At 51.0% G+C, this 21,178-nt stretch overlaps 1 protein-coding gene across 1 annotated transcript in view; it reads left to right on the top strand.

Annotated features, from left to right (window-relative positions):
- Window positions 1–20,300, top strand: part of LOC149350948 (uncharacterized) — a 76,965-nt gene extending 56,665 nt beyond the window's left edge. Inside the window, exons 3-4 of the mRNA XM_089580116.1 lie at window positions 1,137–1,205; window positions 19,171–20,300. Of these exons, the coding sequence (XP_089436242.1) occupies window positions 1,137–1,205; window positions 19,171–19,197 (96 nt within the window). The 3' untranslated portion in view covers window positions 19,198–20,300. The remainder of the gene's footprint in view (window positions 1–1,136; window positions 1,206–19,170) is intronic.
- Window positions 20,301–21,178: the final 878 nt, after the last annotated feature.

The following is a 21,178-nucleotide window of genomic DNA, read 5'->3' as shown; positions in this document are numbered from 1 at the left end:
TTCAGTTTCGAGTACGTGAATACTTTTCCGCTTCGCTGCCATGGATATGAATCGAATCTCTGCAAACGCTGGATCGCACCCACCCAGCCACCGCGATAGAGCTTGGTGTTCGAGGGCAACGGCGGGAGCGAGACAGAGATGGCTGCACAGTGAAGGCCCGGAGCAAGAACCGCTCCTACCGCTGCGGCGCAGAGAATCGCTGCAAGGTGCAACTTCGCTTTCGCTGCGCCGCGAGCTCCCGCTGCTCCAGTCCTTGGCCTTCGTGCGGGCCGGTGTCGCCGCTGTGTCAAGGGCACGAGCAGTCACGGAGAAGAGCGAGGGGGCCGCCGCTCGCTGCTGCATTCCCATTTGCGAATAGTGGGCGAAAATCGCGCGCATTCTTCCCGAGCGCGCGGGTCTGAATCACGCCGCCCCCCGGGCCGAGAGTGGGTCCGTCGCTCGGGCCACAGCAGCAGCAGCCAGCTGCACCCCTTTTCTTCTCGCAAGCGCAGCAGCCTCTTCCAGCGCGCGCCATCCACGTCGGCAGCGAAGCGACGACGCCCGCTCGGAACCGGAGGGGGCGAGGAGGCGCGTTTCTCCTTCGCCTAATTTCTTACGCTGCGGATCGTAGTAGCGGCTTGTAAGCCACCGTCCAAGGAACGGAAAGCGGTTGACCTTGGTGGAGCTCCTCTGACCTTGAAACGCTTTTTTTTTTTCGAGGCCTCCCCGCGACGACGGCGGCGGCTGCAGCGTCGCTGGCGTCACGACGCCCGTACACACGTTCGAGTCTGCCGTTCGCGCCAAACGGTGCCGAGAGTTTGCCTTCGCCGATGGAGGCGATGTGGACACAAACCTGGGGATGACACGTTGACCCCGGTTCGCCGGAGCGCTCACGATGCATCGCCGAAGAGAAAACAGACCGCTATGAGGTCTGCTTAGCAATGTGTTGCCGCATACACCATGAAAGTGCGCGCCTGGCGCAGGTTGAGGGGATCGTATAACGAATATGAAAGAGCGAGAGTAGATTAAATCGCTGACTGAAGGTTATTCAGCTGCTGAAATCAGACAATACTGCAGTTCCTTTATCCCATGCTTGCACTCTTGTAGTGTTTTCTTACTCGAATGTGTTAAAAATGTTTTTCTTTTTTTTTTTTCAGCTCTGTACTGTTGGGTCAAGGATCGCCGATAGCTGCGCTATGTCATGTCAAGCGACTTGCACTTTGATGGTAAGCTCCTTGTTAGGTCCATGCGTGTGTGAGTGTAGGGGAAGTTGCGTGAAAAATATAGGTATAGAGAAGCAGAAAAGAGACACCGCGGCAAAGCTTTCTTTGCCGCTGCAGGCACTGATGCAGTTTTTCTTAAGTTGGTGGCACGCGCAAAAATTTTGTTCCGAATTTCAACAGCGCTCTTGTTAAAAACAATCTCATTTGGCTTAGTGTCTTCTAGCGTCAAGCCGTGATCTGACTCAATGGCCAGCCGCGGAACTTTCGACTCACACTTCCTAGCCAGTTCTTTCGCCGTACATACCGCTACGAGGGCGAGATTAGTGGGACTTTTCCAAGCGCACCACAATGTGCCCACGTCCAGTCCAACAGGAATTCTAGGCCACTTAACTTCCACGCTCAATAAAAAAAGAAGAAAGAAAAAATTTTCAGTACGTACACGTAACGCTTGTTGTTACTGCTACAAAAATAAAAAATGCACTCCCGCCAATGCCCCCCCCCCCCCTATCGCATGCTGTCGAGGCTGTCTAGTTTTTCATCCTTCCTATGCATCATTTTCCCATTCTTTTGAGCTCCCCTGGGTTAAAGTCCGTACATATGTCCTTAGGTGCGCTACATGGGACATATCCAGGGACTTTAATCTGGATAGATTGGATAGCTTAACTTCCTACCTGCTTGAAAATGTATGCACTGTATCTGATGAAGAGAAAGCGGGTGAACTTGGACCAGGACTGCTGCCCCGTTGGGTTCCGCTAAAACCTGGCGCGCAAGCCCCGGAATGCATTTCTGCATTTAAAAAAAGCTCCCAATTTTTTCAAAACAGTTCAACTCGTGTATTTTCGTGCTCGCGTTGTTTCCGAGCGAGCGGACAGTAGGCCGCGGAGCAGCTCCTCGGCGCTAGTTTTGCTCGGGTTGAGCCGAGTTCGCGACGACCATTAGGCGGTCACGGTCGCCGCAGAGAGGAGAGCGGCTCTCGGGCCCCGGCCACGAGCCCCGGCGGCCCCTCGGCAACGCCGACTGCGCTGGCTCCAGCGTCCGCCAGGAGCACGAGCGTCTCGCGAGAGAAGGGGCGCCCGTATTTCGGGACCGGCGCGCGATGCTTTCCCGGAAGACGCGCGAGTTGGCGGCGAGCGCGCATCAGCGCGACCGAGATAAATCACGAGTCCCTCCCCCCTCGCTCTACTCCCACCTCCGACGCCCCCCCCCCCCCCCCCCCCCCCCTCTCGTGCCTCGAGAGGAGCAGTCCCTTTGGCGCTTTCACCTGCGTTTCCCGGCGCGCGGCCGTCGTTGCCGGCTGTAACCGCAAATCTGCGTCATTCGCGGCGGCCAGGCGTGCGAGCGAGCCCCGTTCCTGGCCTCTCCCTGCAGTCTTTTTGGAGCCGGGCAGAGTGACAAAGGAGCGCGAGGAACGCGCTTCTGCCCTTCCTTGCCGTGGACACGGGGCAACCTTCCGCGTGTTCCTCTGGCAGAGGTGGGCTCCTCTGTAGTCAGGGGGTCGCCGCCGCCCCGACGTCGATGCGGGGCGAGCAGCGCTAACGCGTTTCCCGGAATGTGACGAGCGCTTCCACAGATGCCTTCGCTCGATGGTCGGGTTCGGAAACGTCCGGGTATGATCCTCGCCTCGGTACATGGCTGGGCTCCAGCACGTACGTCATCCACAGTCGCCGACGATGTGAATAGTTACCGGCATATTTGGATCACAATTAAATTGGCGATTGTTCCCGGAAACGTCCGTCGAATGATTTGGAAGCGATGCTTGTAATGACAATCCACAAGTCTTGCGCTATCAGCGGCAGAACTCGAACAGTGGAGCTCTGTATACGTACTGTAGACGTCCAGTAGAAGTACTGTAGAGCCCACCCGGGGCAAAGGAAGGTAAGCGACAGCACTTGAGGGCATCCTGCTTAGCAAGTGGACTACATGCGCGGTAGAGAGGCATTGCGCGAGTAGAGGCAAGTGACGAGTGTGGGAAAGTCCATTCTCTTTGCGGCACTTCGACGGAATCGATTACCCGCTGAGTCGTGGAAAAGTTGGCGGGAGAGCATCTGGAAAAGCATTGCAGAGCGGGTAGTTTTCTCCCCGTTGAAGTGCACGGAGCGGCTGACCGCGGCGGACGAAAGAACGCTGCTCCCACTGCCACTGTTTCCCTCCCTGGGTCGCCTGTCTCGACTCGCAGTAAACTCTTACTTAGGTTGATGGCGAATTATCGGGTACAGGCGATGTCTAAGACTTTCGCAAGAATAGTCTCTTTGGTATAATGTTTTCCCCAGTGGTATCGACGTTAAGGAAAAGAGAAAGAAATTTTTAAATTTAGTGACCTGAATGATTCATTCAGTTATTTGACAGTAAGCTTAGCTCCAAGGAATAATATAGGGGACTAAAAGAGGTGTCAGCTTTCTTACCACTTCCATTTTCATTACTCCAAGAAATACGGTAACGATTTCGCCAAGCAAGCACGAATGCATGCAGTTAAATTTGAGCTTCCCTTATGAACGCCCGAAAGCCTAAAACCCAGTTAAAAGTTGCCACGGCTTCCCTCAATACCGTCGTCATGCCTATGAGCGGGGGTCGGAATTTTCACTTTCTATATTTTGGAAAATTCGCGGCATTTTGGTTTATTTTTATTTTAGAACTCATGCAATTTAAGGGATTTTTCGGCGAATAATAGTCCTCATGGAAGAATGTTTTAATTTCGGTGACATATGTGACACTCCCGTGCAATCAAAAGTCACGCATAGTTTATCATGGCTTGTTTGCTATAGCATGGGCTGTTCACATATCGTCTTTGCCAATGTAAACAGGCTGCACGGATTGCTTCTCAGTCGTACTCTGCAGCCCTTATGTCACCCCTCGGTCTCTAAATCACCGTATATGGTAAAGAGAACCCTTGCCCTCACCTTTCAAGACCATTTGATTTTTAGATAAGTCGTAAGAGCTCCACTATATGCGTGTCAGAAGTGAACCATGCAGCCTAGTTATTTTTTGGCAAAGACGGTACCATTAATTAACGCATCAATGGTCGTGTGCAGAACACCTAATGCAACGAGAAACACTACCGCCGGAGAATAGAGCAACAGGGTAGAAGTCAAGTCATTGGGCCGTAGGACAAGCGTAGGACCCCTGCTCACCGATTTCGTCACTGTCTGGCTAATTTAGGTCGCGTGACCTTGCGACGTCATCACAATTTGATAACCGGGTTGTGAGCAAACCGCTCACCGTGGCAGGTGGCAGTTATATTAATGACTGGTCACGAGAGGTTGCTCGGGGCCGGAGAGCAGCCTGGGTCGCGCAAGCACCACCGGTGGCAGCACTTGCCATCGCAGGATAGTGGTGCATCGCTTAACCGCTGCACCAGGAGAGGTACGGGGACTTCCAAGGATCTATGAATGTAAAGTAGAGGATGACCAATTGCACATACATGGGCACTAACAAATTAACGCTATCGTGTCATACCCGTACGGTGGAGCTTAAAGGTGCAGTGAAGAGGAATCTGAACTCGTCTTTTTGCCGCGGGAACTCAATCTGCACGTTCCGAGCATTCTTACAAACTTCGACTTACTGCCCTGTGTGGCCGATTTCACTAATTAAATCGAATTAACGTCCGGCTCCCGCCTTTTTTTTTTTAATTCGCCCCGTACGGTGGGCGGAGTCGACCAACGCGTGGAGTGCCTTTCACCCAGTCCCGTGGCGGCTTGCCACACTGCCATCGGCGGAGTAATACGTAGTAGTCCGTAGAAGCAAATAGTCCTCGCGTATTTTTATTTCTGCGGGCTTATTTTGCGGCTATATTATCTGCGAATGAAACTATTTATTCACAGAAACCTAAAAAACAAAATAAAGCGAAAGCAAAGCCTCCATGGAGCTGGCTGAAAGGCACTCCACGCGTTGGTCGACTCCGCCCCCACCGTACGGGGAGAATTAAAAAAATAAAGGCGGGAGCCGGATGTTAATTCGATTTAATTAGGGAAATCGACCACACAGGACAATAAGCCAGAGTTTCTAAGAATGCTCGGAACGTGTAGATCGAGTTCCCGCGGCAAAAAGACGAGTTCAGATTTCTCTTCAGTGCACCTTTAAGTATCCTTTCCATTTTAGTGTGCTAGGACTAAGGCCCCCACTCACCGATTTCGCCGATCTTTGAAGACTGCTTGACCTTGAAAACTGGGCCTCGAACCGAAACCGAAGTGAAAACCGAAGTGCTATAGCGCACCTAACTAGCATTTGGCCTAAATTATAGGCAGAGCAAAACAATAGGAAGGGCAACAAACGCACTCGCATCGCTAAGGCTAGTGCCTTCATGTCGAAATAACTTCTGGTTACGATAAATACAAATGTATTCCTTTCTTACGACACACTGCTCACTCATTCACTCACGGAACGAATTGTGACAGGAGCAAACACTCCGTAAGAGTCACGCTTCGGATAGGAAAAAAATAAAATGTGACCGCAGCAGAAATCAAGTGGCAGACAAGTGGCCTGGGATAACATAGTACACATAATGACTGCAGCGATGAAAGTGCAGCTGAGCCATAGCGGAAGCCAGAACGTGACACTTTTTTCGGAGAGGCTTGTGCATGGTTTCGCGTTTCCGGAGGCTTGTTGCATTTGCAAAGGTTTGTCCGTGCCTGTGCCATTGAACGCCCCGGAAAAACCTCCCTAACCAAGTAATGGTTCTAATAAGTGACAGTCAGAAGGCTCTATAAGCTAGTTCAAGAGGCTTGACATTGTGGTTGAGCTCCTCGGTCTGAGTTCGGCGTCTGTCTAGGGCCTCAAAACGTACAACTGCGCTACTTAACTCAGTGATCACGGTATTTCAGCGAGCTCATAACTTCCGCACTTTGTCACTTCTCTCTTAACCGCCTCGGTGGTTCAGTGGTAATGGTGCTCGGCTGCTGACTCGAAGGACGCGGGTTCGATCCCGGCAGCGGTGGTCGCATTTCGATTGAGGCGAAATGCTAGAGGCCCGTGTACTGCGCGATGTCATTACACGTTAACGAACCCAATGTGGTCGAAATTTCCGGAGTCCTACACTACGGTGTCCATCATAGCCTGAGTCGATTTGGGACGTTAGATCTAATAAAATAAACTTCTGTCGTTTGACCATTTGTAACTCGTTCTAAATAACCAGCAAGCTGTGGTGTACATCTCAAGCACAATGACCTTTCTTGATCAAGTTTTCAAAAACCAAGAAAGAAAAGGAAGAATTTGGCGCATGTTTATCGTCACTTTTATTTTATTTTTATTTCCTGGATAAAACCGAAAGTTCAAACCCCCTACTCATGAGGGACTTGGTCGGAAGTGTAACACCTCTTCATGTCGTCCCACGGGGCTTTCTTGAACAAGTAACGAGGCCTCAACTCCTGGGCACTTACACGCAAGCGGAAGCCTCGAAAGCGACCAGATATCGAGTCTGCCAACCCCTTTCTTAAAACCACTCCTTAGCCAACCGGAGTAGCTCGGCGGGCACTGGGCGCGCTTCTTAGGAGGCCGTGTTGCTGGGAGAGAGCATGCCGCCGGCCTTTGCGGGCCTGTCCTTCCTCCGGTGCGGCCGTGGCCGCAGGCGTCCGCCGCCGCGGACAGCGTAGGGCCAGCAGGCCACGGCTGAAGCCGAGGAGCGACCCCCGAGCAACTATTTATTGAAGCAGCCCTACTCCCGGGCTTGGCGCTCTAAATTTAAACGGCCGCCCCCCCCCCCCGCTCGCCCTCGCTGGCACCGAGCGCTCGCTCGCACCTACGGAGCATGTGTCCCCCCTGCACGGGCGACATGCGGCTGGTGGAGTGAGACGGATGGAAGAGCAGTCGCCGACGGAAGCGGCCGGCCGCGAGGGTCCTGCCGCTGACCGCGTGCTGCTGCTGCACTGCGCGGCTCAATTCATCTCGCGTTCGGTTGCGCAACCAAGTAACTCGTCGGAGGGAACGCAACGAAGGTCGTTGCCATTGAGCATTCCCTGCTCGCCTCCCCTGCCCCTCTCCCAGAACGTGTGGCCTCACTCGTAACATAGTTAGGGGAACACCTGCTGCGGGCGCTGCACGTTAAAAAACGTAATGCGAAAATTCGAGATAACTCACTTTCTGTGTGTGTGCGTGTGTGCGTGCGTGTGTGTGAGAGAGAGAGAGAGAGAGAGAGAGAGAGAGAGAGAGAGAGAGAGAGAGAGAGAGAGAGAGATAATCATTCTACGTTGGCTGACGATCGCATATGCCTTCATTCCTATTATGCGCTGATGTCTTGCAGCAAGCGGTTTTGCGGTACGCGTCTATCGTATACATTGGCTGAGTGAGTCCAAAGCGGTTCAGGGCGGATAAGTGTGCCAAACTGATAAGTGCGGGCTTCCCTAAGCAATGCGAAAGATCAGTTCAGACCGCTTTGGATGCCAAGACTGCTCGTTCGACGCTGGATAATTACTACGGTGTGCAAATTTGCCGTTAGTGGCAGGGAGGTTACCCGTCCGGTGTATGCGGTGTGGAGCTTCCAACGCTTCTCTTCGGAACCTTGGTCGTGAAATTCTGCCGAAATGTATTGGTGTATGATGGGCTTGCACATGCTTGGAGGCAGGAATGTCACTCACCGAGGCATCTGACGTCTTTTCGGGTGTCGGCGTGCCTGGGTAAAGAATTTTTCTGTGTTAACAATAGCTCGAAAATGTCAACAAAATTTATCATTCTTGAGAAGCAGGCTCAGTAGTTTGCTGACTTATATATATATATATATATATATATATATATATATATATATATATATATATATATATATATATATATATATATATATATATATATATATATATATATATATATATATTTCAGACAACAAGGAGGTGCGGCAAGTTACATTCTGGCAGCTTCCTGCAGAGTTAAATGCAGAAAGTGTTCTTTGACCAAATTAGTGTTTCAAGAGTGCAAGTCTTTGCACACTATCAATACTTTATTTTGTCCATGTTATTTTTGTAAAGCCTACTAACCATTCACTTCCGCCGAAGCTTGTGGCATATGTCGATAATAATTTTGAATTTCGTCCTAATAAATAATTCCATCAATCGACTTGCCGGTGAACGTCATAGCCTACCTCTATACGGCTTGCCCAAAAAATATTTTTTTCCGGAAAACTTCCCGAAATAAAACTTTTCTCCACTAGTAGCCGCTATTGGCAGTCGTTGTAGAATTTGTAGCAGCAGTAGCAGTAGTAATAGCAAAGCTGTACTAGTAGCAGTACTAGTGGAAATAATAGTGGTAGTTGTAGGCGGCAGTAATAATAGTGGCACTAATGGAATCTGCAGAAGATGTTTCAGAGCAGAAACATATTTCATAGAGGAAGACCGGTGACGTGAGCTTTGATCTGTGCGTGTTGCCAGACGTGCACAAAATGGCCATAAGTACTTAGTGCACTGGCTTAGCACTGACATTTAAATGCCAGTTGCAACAGAACGACTTCGCCATCTCTCATTTACGAATTCAGCGCGAACTCTATGTCCCATGTCGTTGACATAGAGCCACGTAGTTATCCCCGTGAGATTGGAAGGAAGTGTCCTTCAACGCATGCAACAAACTGCATGAAAAGAAAAGAACATATTCGACAAAGCACAGGACAATTGCCTTGGGGTTTGAGGACTCCCTCGATGGGCCTCGTCGCTCATGCTAGAACTCGAGTGCTGCAGTCATGTCCATTGTCATGCATTTGGATTGCAGGGGGCATATCAGTCGCTGCGTCAACACATCCGCACTCCATATAAACCATCCTTATCTCTCTTCAGTTTATCTGACAACGACATAGAGGTATCCGGATTCATGGCGTACTCTGTCATCTTTACCCGGTTCGCTTCTTTGGCAAAGGCGTAAAAGGACTGAAACGTGTTATTCTGGCCTGTTTTGTGATCTGCACGGCGTTCCTATGTCACTACGACAGCAGGTTTATGATAATCTCTTAGGGTCTATAAGTCATCACATTCTCTTATGAGATGGCGAATGTTCGGCCGGTGCTCTCGGTACAGCAAGAATGGAAACGCCTTGTTCATGGTTCCTAGATCGTCTTTTGTTGGCGTTTTTTGTGCCAAAACCATCTTCCCAGGACGTCATCCTTTAGTGCAGTTTGTTTCCTTCCCTTGTGCAGAAGCATCTGATCGGTACTCGGGAGTGTTATTTGTGGGATAGGGGTTTCCAGGTGCTGGGAGGGAGGAGTGTTGGAGTCCTTCGACAAATACTTTCCCCGGATTCTCTTCCGCGTCCGGGACGACAGGTGCGTGCGAAGGGAGTCCAAGGAGCGCACGTATCCGCGCCCGGGAATTCGGATTGCCTTCAGCCTACAGACAAAGCTTTGGCTCCGAGTTTGCCTTGGCTGCCGTGATGTCTCGGCACCTAATTTATCTCTTTTTGGATTTAGAATGCCCTGGTAATGTCCACACACACACAATTAAAGAAAAAAAAAAACCTTGGGATTCTTGATTAACGATCAACTCGGCTGCAGATTCAGGACTTAAAAAGTAGCACAAATGGCAACTGGTGATAGTAAAAGAGGCAACGAACGCCATGCACTGACTGTTAATTTTTTAAGAAACTGCCAGTACTGCTGCCTCCTTCTTAGTATTGTGTTTTTTTTTTCCTCTCTTCATATATTGTCATAATCGACATGTCTCAAGAGGTGTCTTGGACATAACGGCGTAAAACTAAATGCATAGCTTGGGCTCGGAGATCAATGCCAGCCGGAACCCTTGACGATGGCACCGTTTTTAGTGCCCGACCATGGAGTTCTAATCAACGATTTCCTGTCTCTGTCTCGCAGGAGTTGTCATGTAGTTTGTGCAGATGACCCCTTGCACTTGCGAAAGATGCCAGCTGGGCGCCCTAGTTCAGCCGCTCAGGTGCCATGGAGGCTTTTACCACTGTTAATAACATATAGAAGATTCCAAGTGCAACCCGCATTTGATTTTTTTTTCTCGCATACGCCAAGTGCCTCTCCTTTTTAAGATTGAAGGGAATGAAAGGCGCATAGCTGTGTCACTTCTCGGAAGACACCTCAACAGCGCCTTGGGGGAAGAGGATGATGGGAGTGAAAGAGAAGAAGAGGGGACGTTGTGAGGGTCTCCGGGAAAATTACCGGGAGCACTTGAGGAACTTCGTGCGAGTAATGCCAAAGCCTTGCAATTCTATTCTAGTTCTATTCCAATTCTATTCTATTCCTTTGTAGTTGGTGCAGTTGGGAGTACTAGTGCTGACTATTACTGGTTAACATTTCGTATTTTCTCGCCTTTGATGACGTCGCATTGTTTTGACCGGTCGCAAGTTTTGTAACGCCGCCATATTTTGGGCGACGCCGGGTGACCGGGATAATGAGCTTCTAATGCTTTCGCATTGATAATTGTTTGTCCATCAGCACCACATCCTTCCGCTCATAGCTAAAAGCGTTGGCAGAGCATGCGCATAACCTATACATAAGGTCGACGACCATCTCGAAGCTCGGAGTAGGAGCGATTCACCGCCACCGGTGTTCAGCCCGTCTGAGCAATCAAGCAGTGAGTATCTCACCCCTAACTAGGGGCTAACGCTAACTCGCGTCGTCTCGTAACCGTTCCATTCTGTCGTACACGAATGGGGACGAGCCAAGTGGTGCGCGAAACCTTCGAGCAGGCGGTGGGGTCCCCTCGGTGCGTCAACCGCTCGCGGCTCCTGAAAGGGACGATTATTTTCGTTTTCTCGCCTGGGCGCAAAAGTGGCGCTGCTCGAGTGAACCAGCGGCGCGGCCGCAACTGCGCACTTGGCAGCGCCGGGCCGCTCGCGGAGGAGGGCCGGGAGGAGCCTCCGGCCGCCACCTAGAGGGCGCCTTGGCGCGGAAGGGTTCGTCATAAACCGGTCACCCACGACCAGCGGGGCTTTATTTGCTGCGCGGCAGGCCGACATTTGTCTCCGATGCGAGCCTCCCGGACGCGCGACCTTCGGATCGTTCCAAAAGTAATGTATGGAAGCCAAAGAGGAAAAGGCGGCCGGGCCGCTCATATGCACCGAAATAGCGAGCTATTCATCAGCGCCTCGTTTTCTTAGCGGGAGGCGCACGGCCGGAATTTGGGCGCACGCTGCGGAAGGGCGTCCGGCCAAGGGTCCCATGACAGCCCCACGACGTCATTGTGACGTCAGAGGTGGTCCCCCGAAACTGCGGCGACCCTGGTTAGTTCGATCGGAGCACCCCGCGAAGGTCCCCGCTGCCACCACTGCAGCTGCCGCTGCCGCCACCAGCAATCGATGCGTCACTGACACGCTGCTGCCTCCCGACGTCATCGCCTGAGGGGGGGCCTCTCCTCCCCGTTCGCGGCTGCAATGTCAAGAGGAATGCACTGCTACAGGAACTCGTCTTGTTGAGCGCAGTGTCGCCCTTTGTATTCAGAACGGCCCCCAAGCAACGCTCTGTAGGTGGATGCTCCCTGCTGGAAGTCGATGGCACTGCCGCCTGACTGCCGTTTTCGTGACACGCATCTGGTTTTTGCTGCACTGCGTCCGAGTGTGCCAGCCGCTCGAGCATCCGAGCAAAGAGCCACTCTCGCCTGTCGCAACACGTTTAGGCTTTGGAAAGAAAAGAAGAAATTGGGGGGAAAAAAAGCTGCTCTTCGAAGGAGCGCGGGGGGTCTCGCTAATCCGCCTGTGAGCAGTCCTCTGGTGCACGCGACCTAACTGACAGCAAAGGGGAAACAACACGCCCATTTTTGGCTCGCTCGGTGCACACGGCCGGTGACGCCGCTAAAGCACGGCGCATTGTCACTGTTATTCTTCTGTCATCATTTCGAATCAATGTAGAAAACTTGGCAAAGGGGCAACACCGCCGCAGGACGTACCTTTCGGAGCCGGGCAAATGCTTCATTGGAGCGAGTCAGATATACCAAGGCGCAGTGCCAAGAAATTACCGCCGCGGCTATCACCCCGATAACCTGTCCGCGATTACCGCAACCACGCGCTGACATGAAAAGACAAGAACCATCAACACTTCTCTAGAACGGCGCCTATCACATTCCTTCGAAAACCTACACAACGTTCATATAACAGAGATGTGCTGTGGTGAGGTGCTGTATTGAAGCAAAATCTGGTGCCCCACAGCTCCAAGTAACAACACCTACGTTTTATCGGGTTTGATTATTAGAAAAGGAAGAAGAAGGCGCTGCACAGTCACGTTTTCCGATTATAAGCACCCTTGCGTAGTACCAGCCCATTTCACTAATTAGGAGGAGAAAAATTGTGTTAGAGGGACGGGGTGCGTTTAAGTTCACATATTTGTTTAACATAAACGGCTATGTCGGTGCAGTAAATGATGCTGTGCGTTCGCGTTTGCTAAGACCTTTAGCGCGAACACTTTCCAGTGTTCTTTTTTTTTTTTGTTCTGCTCCTCACGCTTGGACACGCATGCATCGCGACGCACCCTTTCGCCACCAGTGGCCCCGTTCGATGCTCAGTACTGCTCGCCTCTGCTCGTAGCGCGCAGTGCCGCGGCGCCGCGCCCGTCCGACGTGGCCGCCGCGTACAGGCGAACGGAAGGAGCCTCGCGGTGCCGCGGGGGGCGCGTCCCACACCGCCGGCGCAGCGGCGCTGCGCAGCCGTCCGGACGGCGTCGCGCCGCCGAGGAGGACTTCCCCCAAGGACACGCTGCGAGCCCCGACCTTGAGGGCGCGTGCGTTCCATCTTACAAATGGCACGCCCCGGCCGCCCGCCCGGAAGACGGCGTGCGCCCACCGCTGCCTCCCGTTCAGCCGGCCGCGCACACCACGACACCACTTCGACACCACCTGCCTCCACCTCAGCACGGCAGCGACTCTCTACGCCGCGCGCCTCACACCCTTTGCGCTGCTCCGCTCTCGTTCTTCGGTGATTGCGGCCCGGTGAAGGTCGCGAGTCCAGTGCGATCCACCGAAGAGCTCCTCTGCACGACCTAACGGGAAGGGGGTTAGCGATGCATGTAACGCACCCTATGCAGTAATTCATAATGAAATATGAACCCAAGTAGAGCGGGGAGGTTGCAGTACGAGGACAGCTTTGGTTGACTGATTTTTACGTGCCTGTTCAACGCTGTGGGCTTAGAAGCGCGGGGGGGCTCCAGATTATTTTCTACTTCATAGATCGAACTCTCACTACCCGAGGTTTTTCAGCATTGCTCTTCAATCGAAATGCAGCCGCCGCGACCGGGATCCAACGTGTGTCCTTGGGCTCGGCGGAAAATGGGGTTTTAATTGCCTCTTCTGCCATGAGAGGGAGGCATGAGGTTCGATGCACTTGCGTTACGCACGAGTCTGCTCGAGCCACAATTCCGCAAGGTACCAGCGACGCAAAGGCGCAAACGCCGCAACAGGTGCAGCGGCTGTCACCGCATTTATTTTGTTCTCCCAGTTTCAAGATCATTGTTCTTGACATATGCCCCGTGAAAAGCAATGAACTTCACTTTAAAATTTCAGTGCATACCTTGTAATTCCCGCCGCCTGATCGCAAAATCACCTCGTGCCTCATGGCATGTGTCAAATTTTGTCCTTCCTCTCTGCTGCGGCTGGGCGACCGATAAAGAAGACTCCTCGTTAAATGCTTCGGCTTCGTGCATCGAGTGGCAGTTGCGGCATAAGTCTCGCTTGACACCTGGAAATATGGATGTATTGTTTTCTCGATACTGATGTTTTGAGGTTTGATCGCTCGTTGCCTTTTCCGCGGAACACACGTGTGTATGTTTCTTAGTCGGTAATAACAGCCTAGCACTAGGAATTCAGGACTCAGAAAGCTATAGGAAGTGAAATAATGCGGTGATAGAAAGAAGGAACTCGTGTGAGTAATGTCCTCGAGGTATGGCTGAGGGATTCGCATGCACCGCCGCCAAACATGTTCGTCTTCGTGCGCTAGGCTTCAGAGCTGGGCCTATAGGGTAATATGACCCCCCCCCCCTTCCCCCATTCTCGCCCTAACTCTCTGAATGTCTACTGCCGTTCCCCAGAGTGAGGACGTGTACCTAGTAAACTCTAAGATTCGAGAGAACGACCGCGCAAAAAAGAAAAAGAGTGAGAGAGAGAGAGAAAGTTCTGGACGTTCGTTTCTGCACACATTATGTTCATGTTCACCGAGCGGTTTCCACTCTAAGGCATGGAGGCCAAGAATTCTTGCTGTGTCCAGTTAGAGCACTAAACATAACTGGACAAAGGCTCACACTGGGAATAGCGTATTTCATAACGTGAACTACTAAATTCAGCTTTCTTCTGCTTCTTGTTACAGAACAGGCTGGCTTCCTCAAGTTATAGGGCTGTTTGAAATGGCTGCCCAGTCGGCGAGACTTAATCTTTCCATCTTGCAAGGAAAGTTCAGATCAGGCTACTGCGCAACACAAATCTTTCCTTTGAAAGGACTAACTACGGCAACTAGAAAAACTAACCATGGCTGTTCTGCCACCTAGTTGCGAACAGCTACCTCAGTGCGTGTCAGCTACTCAGGCACAGAGCCATCATCGCCGTTGAGCCGTCTCTGTTAGCTTTATTGACGTACTTATGCAAGGAACAGTGTTGGCAGTTTTCGCGCCAACCAATACACGGTGACATTATACCAGTACGACATCGTTGCTCCGCACCTGTGTTTTGCATTTTTGCTCTACGAACACGCCAGCACAGGGCTCGTAGAAGCCAGCAGGGCTGCTGTTGGAACACAGGAGTCTGCGGGAAGGAAAAGCACGTCATGAATTTTGGGGCCATGTTATTCGATCACGGAACGAACTCCCAGACTCCATTGTTACCATAACTAATCCTGAAAAACTTCGCTCGGTGGCCACTGACCTTTCTAAGGTTTTTTTTTTAATTATCATTGTCGTGATTTATCCATCTCTTGTCCCTGCTACACTGCCTGCGGTGAACGAACTTGAATCTTCCTATAGGAGGTTACAATTTAAAAAAGTACGGCAGTTGTTTACACTGGACCGTGCGCGGCCCGCGGCGTCCTGTGTTACTCCGCTATCCAAACACAACAGCAAAAAAAGTCAGCCTTTTAAGGTTTGACTATATTAAACAGGCCAGGTATCAAGATTCTAGAGCTTATAATTTTTTATTGTGATTAGCTTCTTGCTTAGGTGCCAAGAAAAAGTTTTAACTATATGGACTACTTTTTGTCGTGGAGAAATTCTGCGCGGCTGTCCTGAGGGTGGGCAGAGCTTCACTGTAGACTTAAGTTGTATGCAACTATAGTTTTCGTTTTTCTCGCCTTATTTCTTATGTCTGCGTGTTGAAAACTGTGTGACAGTGGGCGACGTGCGTGGGCCATCTCTTGTTTTGTATTCTCTTCCTTATGTAAATGAACTTTGGGTCTTCAAGTGTATAATAAATGATGATGATGACGTTTTCGAGTCTAACAGGGCAATACTGGAAGGTGAGGTTGGTACGAGGGTGGGTACCTTGGCGAAACGTGTACCCCCCCCCCCCCCTCCTCAAAAAAAAAAAAATCTAAATTGCGCGAAGCTTTCTACCTCTCAGCCAGACTCGTAACGTTGCCATTTTCTTCTTTCTTTTTTAAAGCACCAAGCTATGGCGGGCCTGCCGACAGCATACCACTCACTTTTCCAAGCGGGCAAGAATACTCCCGATCTGCTGGATAGTAGCCTTGAATTAGTCTATGTCGGACGCAATGAATGCACCACTCTGGTTGCCAACCACTGTCCTGCACATCTCGCGCCGGCTCCGCTGTCACAGCGGCCTGCCGTCCGCCCCCGCGCACCGGGGCTGCCCGCATGCTGCGCGCAACAACGCCCCTTGTTCTTTGTGCTCCGGCAGAGACCACCGTCTGCGCCGAGGCTTTGCAGGTATTGTGCAGACCTTGGAGCCGGGAAGCCTCGCAAACATCGGCTCCTTGGCTCGCTGGCCGAGCCGGCGGAGGCGACGAAGAAAAGCCGGGGGAAGCCAGCCAGAAGCGGGGAACCTCGTAAGCGCATGCTGCACTCCAAAGGAGACGAGTCTGGACTTTAGAAACGTGCCGCGAGGGCCCGAATCCTTTCTGGGTTCCCAGAAGTGAAGCTCATGCGCGCCACACGCACTGCGAATAACAAGTAGCGTTTCTCTTATAACACTCGCGCCTTTTGACGTGAAAGAGTGACAGCAGAAACGACGACTGCAGAAAGGATTACTAGTCCGCCGGCAAAGTCGGAGGACATATATGGCAACAGGTAACCGCGTCCACAATGGAAGGACCCCGGTGGAGGAGTGTAGGCTATAGCTGCGTGGTTTTCGCCAGAAAGAATGTTTGCGTTTTTCTGGTTAAAACTGAACACGATGAGCCCTGGCGAACCACTTCGTGACGCCAGGGAAAACGCTAGCAGTGTAGCAGCGACTTTTGTGATTTCATGAGGCGCCGTTCAGCTCCACCAAGCCGAAAATTAAGTTGATCCTGCATTGACCTTCGTGACGTGACTGCCCTTATTCTCGAGTGCACTGCTGATGTCTCCCGGAACGGCCACTGCACGTGAAGTGCGAACTGCCCTACAACAAAGCTATAAACTACAGGAAGCCCTCACGTTGTCGCATAATTTGTATTCTTGCAGCTGGAATCAACATTCTAGCCTTGTGTCAGTAATCGCCGATCATTTACACAATGAGAAAGAACCAGGCTTAGAACACGCTGCCATCGAATACGTGCATGCTGCCATCGAATACGTGCGTGCAATCGCTTTCCTTTTCTGGCATCTCGGCCGTCCGTGCGCGCGTCATTATTTTATGTCACTTGCTCAACCCAGTCCAGACGCGAAGCACGGACATTAAGCAAGCGCTGATCCTTTCTGAACTGTGACTGCCAAGCGTACTGCGGCCGTTCGTTGTACTCCTGCCAGATGACGCAACGGAAGCGAGGAAAACGCACTGTGCCGCACTGCCTCATTCTTATCGCTGACACTCCTCCCCGTCCCACATATGCAGAATGACCCTTCCAGGCCGCATCGGGATTTGGGCTTTTTTTACCTCGGAATCTGGGCGTGACCTTCTGCTCTGTTTTATTAAAACACCCTCCCAGTTAAACCTGCTGATAAACGTTTGTTTCACATTGCATGCTGCCACGTTGTGAAGGATCATTTCTGGGCCATGCAATAATAATAATAAAAAGATGAATGCTCACAGGGTGCATGTCGGCATAACTATCTCATTTTGTCTGGCTCACAATACGCAGTTTATTTTCTGCGTGAACTCGTAAAATAAAGGTATTATAAAATTCTTATTTAGTACACTGCATATACGAGAGCCAGGCGAAAGCTACTCGGCGCTGCCTGATATGACTGTCAAAGAGCTGAATCTTGTCATCTACCGCGGTAGCAGAAGCTCGGCATTTTCCTGCCTGAAGCAGTCACGGCAGACTTGCACTCAGCTCGCACAAGATTTTCTTATTGCAGCTGATGAAAAAAGGGATAAAGTGCTTTGAAGTTTGTCAAGTTGGATTAGCCGTGCCTGATGCCAGAGCCTAACGGCGTATATCAAGACTAGAATCGCATTAACCAATTTTGCTTTCGGAGCAACATCTGTGAAACTAACTTTTTTGTGATCATGAGGCCGCCAGAAAGTATTTTAATCATTTATTTATTTATTTGTATGTTTATTTATTTACTTCTTTTCCCACCAAAGTCACCTGGATGTAAGCCTAATGTGTTCTGAAATGACATTCTGTTGAAGTGACGCCAGAGTTGACATTTTCGCAATATGGGATGTCGTGATTATTGGCTAGATTATTACCAACAAATTCTATCTTCGAGGTCACCAATTTCCTTTATAAGCTGTGGGCCAATAACGTTAGTGCCACTCGGCCCTAATAGATAATCTCGTCTTGCTTCGCCCTACTTCAGCCACCTGTTTCCCGCCCTTTTCGCATGAGCTAAGAAGCTGAAGAAGAAATATCCCGGTGCCATAGCTCCCGATTAGAATTCACGTCCCAGCAAAACGTGAGTGGAGACCCAACACCGTTTCGTGCTTGCAAAACGGTCACACTCGCTTTTAAGCCGTACGATAAGCAGGGATGGAAACATTATGTTATTGACCAGCCACCAGCTGACCGACCGCCTGTTGTGTTTAACAAATGACGCCTGCCTTGACTGCTGTTCTGGTATGCAAGAGCGGCTAAAGTGATGGCCTTCAAGGTTACAAAACTGCGGTTTTGAAATACCAAAAAAAAAGGCGACAAGTCTAACTCACCTGCGGGCAGTGTGTCGTGTTTTATTGCTGTGCAACGGGACACTTTTTGCTTTTTAAGCGCGGCCAGCCGCAATTGATCCAAGATATGCATGCCTAATGTGGCTGATTTTATTTTCAGTGGTCTGACGCAACTTGTGGATTAATCCACGACGTTGTACCTGAGGCACGGATTTCGAGCGCTGTTCAGTATGTCTCCGTCTATATAGCTCGGCTTCGCAAGTAGTATGGCTCTTTGACTGCGTTACCGTGTGGAAGAGTACGTTTTTCTCTTTCTAGTTTTTTTTTCTGTCCCTGCGCTGAGTGAAATGAAAGCTTTGTAGCACGGCCGGAGGGGCTAATAGCATTTCACAGTTTACTCCACAGTGTAAATGCATAAACGAAACATGAGAGCCCGTTTGAAGGGCCTGAATATCGAAACGGAATTAGGCTCCGAATTGCAGTCGGCGTTTGAGCACCACCCCTTCTACCTTTACCCCATCGTCCCGTTGAAGCATTTATTAGATGGTCACCTTCAAGTGTACTTGATGTCATGCATGCGTCCATACATATCGAGGCAGTGTAACAAGAAACCGCGCACCTTATGTGGGAAGAGGGTTGCTAATCTCGAATTGAATTCAGGCCGGCTTAGATCACGAGAATAGTTTAGAATCGCTTTCCATTATGTCAGCTTTGTTTTAGCCTCGTGAGTCACTTTCTGCGGTTGACGAGATGGCGGCATGCGAAAGGGGAAACACGAAACATCGGAGCAGTGGGGATGGGAGTGGGGACGTGAGAGGTCGCCTTTTGTTTATTTTTCTCTTCTTTCCGCTGCGTCGCAGGCTGCTGCCGTCAGAGGCCCGTTCTGACTGGTGACGACGACGCGAGCAGGATCGGCGTTTGTGGCGATGGTGGTGGTGACTGGTGCGAAGGGCGAGGAGGGCCAGCGGCGGCAGCGGGCCGACTAGTTCGAGACACCACCGCACGGGCGGCGCCACCTGCCGGAGGGGTGTCTGCGGCGGCCAGTCCGACCGGCGGGTCTGCAAGGGCCTACTTGAAGAAGGCAACTTTCGCTTTTACGGCGCTCTACCTTAGCTGCCCGCCGCCTCCTCGTGTCCGCCCTCGACGAGGGAGGCTTGCTCATCACCACAGCGGGCGCGCGCAGGTTTAATTATGCGTCAAAACGTAGTCCGTCTCTCTGTGTGTCGGTCGAGACGCGAGCCTAATTAACTAGCTGGGCCTTTGTCTCGCGGAGCATTATTACGGCGCACGCGGCGGCAAGCGCGCGCTGAGCAGGAGAGTGCACACATTGACGCTTAAGTCGGTGTGCTCTTAATATAACTCCTACGCGAAGTGCTAACGCACATTGAGTCCTCCCGGCGAGTGCCGTAGACTCGCGCTCCTTGCGGTTCTGGGCACAGGCAACGGAACGCCAACTCGCGACATCAAGTCCGCTGCAGACAAAGGTGACAATGAGCGCCGGCTCCGAAGTGTTGCATCAGCCCGTAGGGCCTCCTTAACGAGTGCAGCGCTCGGCGCGCACGTGCAATATTGGGCTACTAGTTGAAGCGCGAAGGCAGAGTAACGAAGTAAGACAGCGGGACAAGAGGTCGTCCCGTCCTTCTTGCGCCGTTCTTCGGCATTCGTGTTGGCGGCTCCCACGAGTTGGTACATTTCCTCATTTTTGAACACATATGCAAATATTTAGGCATTCCCATGGGTTGCCTTTAATTTCGGTCTCTAATAATCTCGATCTCGATACGCCCTATTCTCAAAGCGGAAGGCTGGCTGGAACAGACTGGATTTTACGAACCACGCAGGGAAACGTCAACAAAACAGCCAGAGCCTTGTGCCGCTAGTTCCCTCGACGTCTTTGTTCGCGTTCCCTGCACGGTCCGTAAAATAGACAAGTCTGCACTGGTGAACAAGAAAAAATGCGAGGTGGTTTACTGGTTTGTTTGTTTGTTTGTTGTTTTTTTTGCAGCCTCTTATACATGATTGAGAATAGAAAGCTGCGCCTCAGAGGTGGTCGGTGAAGGAAAAGGATAGACGTCATGGGCAGCGCGCGTTATTAACCTGTCATTCGCTAGTCAATGCGCTTGAAATATTCGCTGACGTGAGACCGTAAAAATGACTTGTCGGTCAGCGCCAGAAGTCGACGGAAATAAGTATGATTGATTACCTCATTATGCTGTCCCTAAAACAGCATTACCAGCAAGGTGTTCCACTTCTCGAGCTACGCATAGACTAAGGATGGTGCTTATTAAAAAAAAATGGACTCTTACATTTGGACATATACGTAAAACCCATGGCATTGTTTTTTTGGTTACAGTGAAACGACAAGGAGTTTTTTTTTTTTTCTTTTTCCACGTACTAGCAATTTATGTAACTCAGCCCACTTAGCAAGCGCCTGGGCCGATTGGTCCCTTTCCTTCCAGCACGGCTGAGGTATCGAGCCAGAGCAAGACGGCTACCTTGCCTGCCTTTCTTTGCGTCACAACTTCCTCTTCCGCTAAATAAGGTATCAGCGCGAACGCGCTCATATGGCAGTGTGCACGAGATCACCGGCCATGCAACTGTCGCACATGTATCTACTAATGCACTGCGGCAATCAGCACTCATTAGTGCACACCGGTAACATTTCTATTCACTGACAAGCTTAAAGTTTCAGTTGCAATGAAAGAACGTCTAAAAGCGGTTTAACGCGCTTGGCTGGGCACCGTTTAAGTAATGTATGAGCGCTTGCCTTGGGTCACCACCTGGAAACTGCGCGCGCGCCAAAATCGTTCTTTATCGCCTTGAGGCTGAGGCATCTGCATACAAATATTTTCACTCACCAGCTCTGAGGTC

The sequence above is a fragment of the Amblyomma mixtum genome, chromosome 3, assembly GCF_055824585.1.
Source record: "Amblyomma mixtum isolate Tamu chromosome 3, ASM5582458v1, whole genome shotgun sequence".
NCBI lineage: Eukaryota > Metazoa > Arthropoda > Arachnida > Ixodida > Ixodidae > Amblyomma > Amblyomma mixtum.
This window is presented reverse-complemented; position numbering and strand designations above follow the sequence as displayed.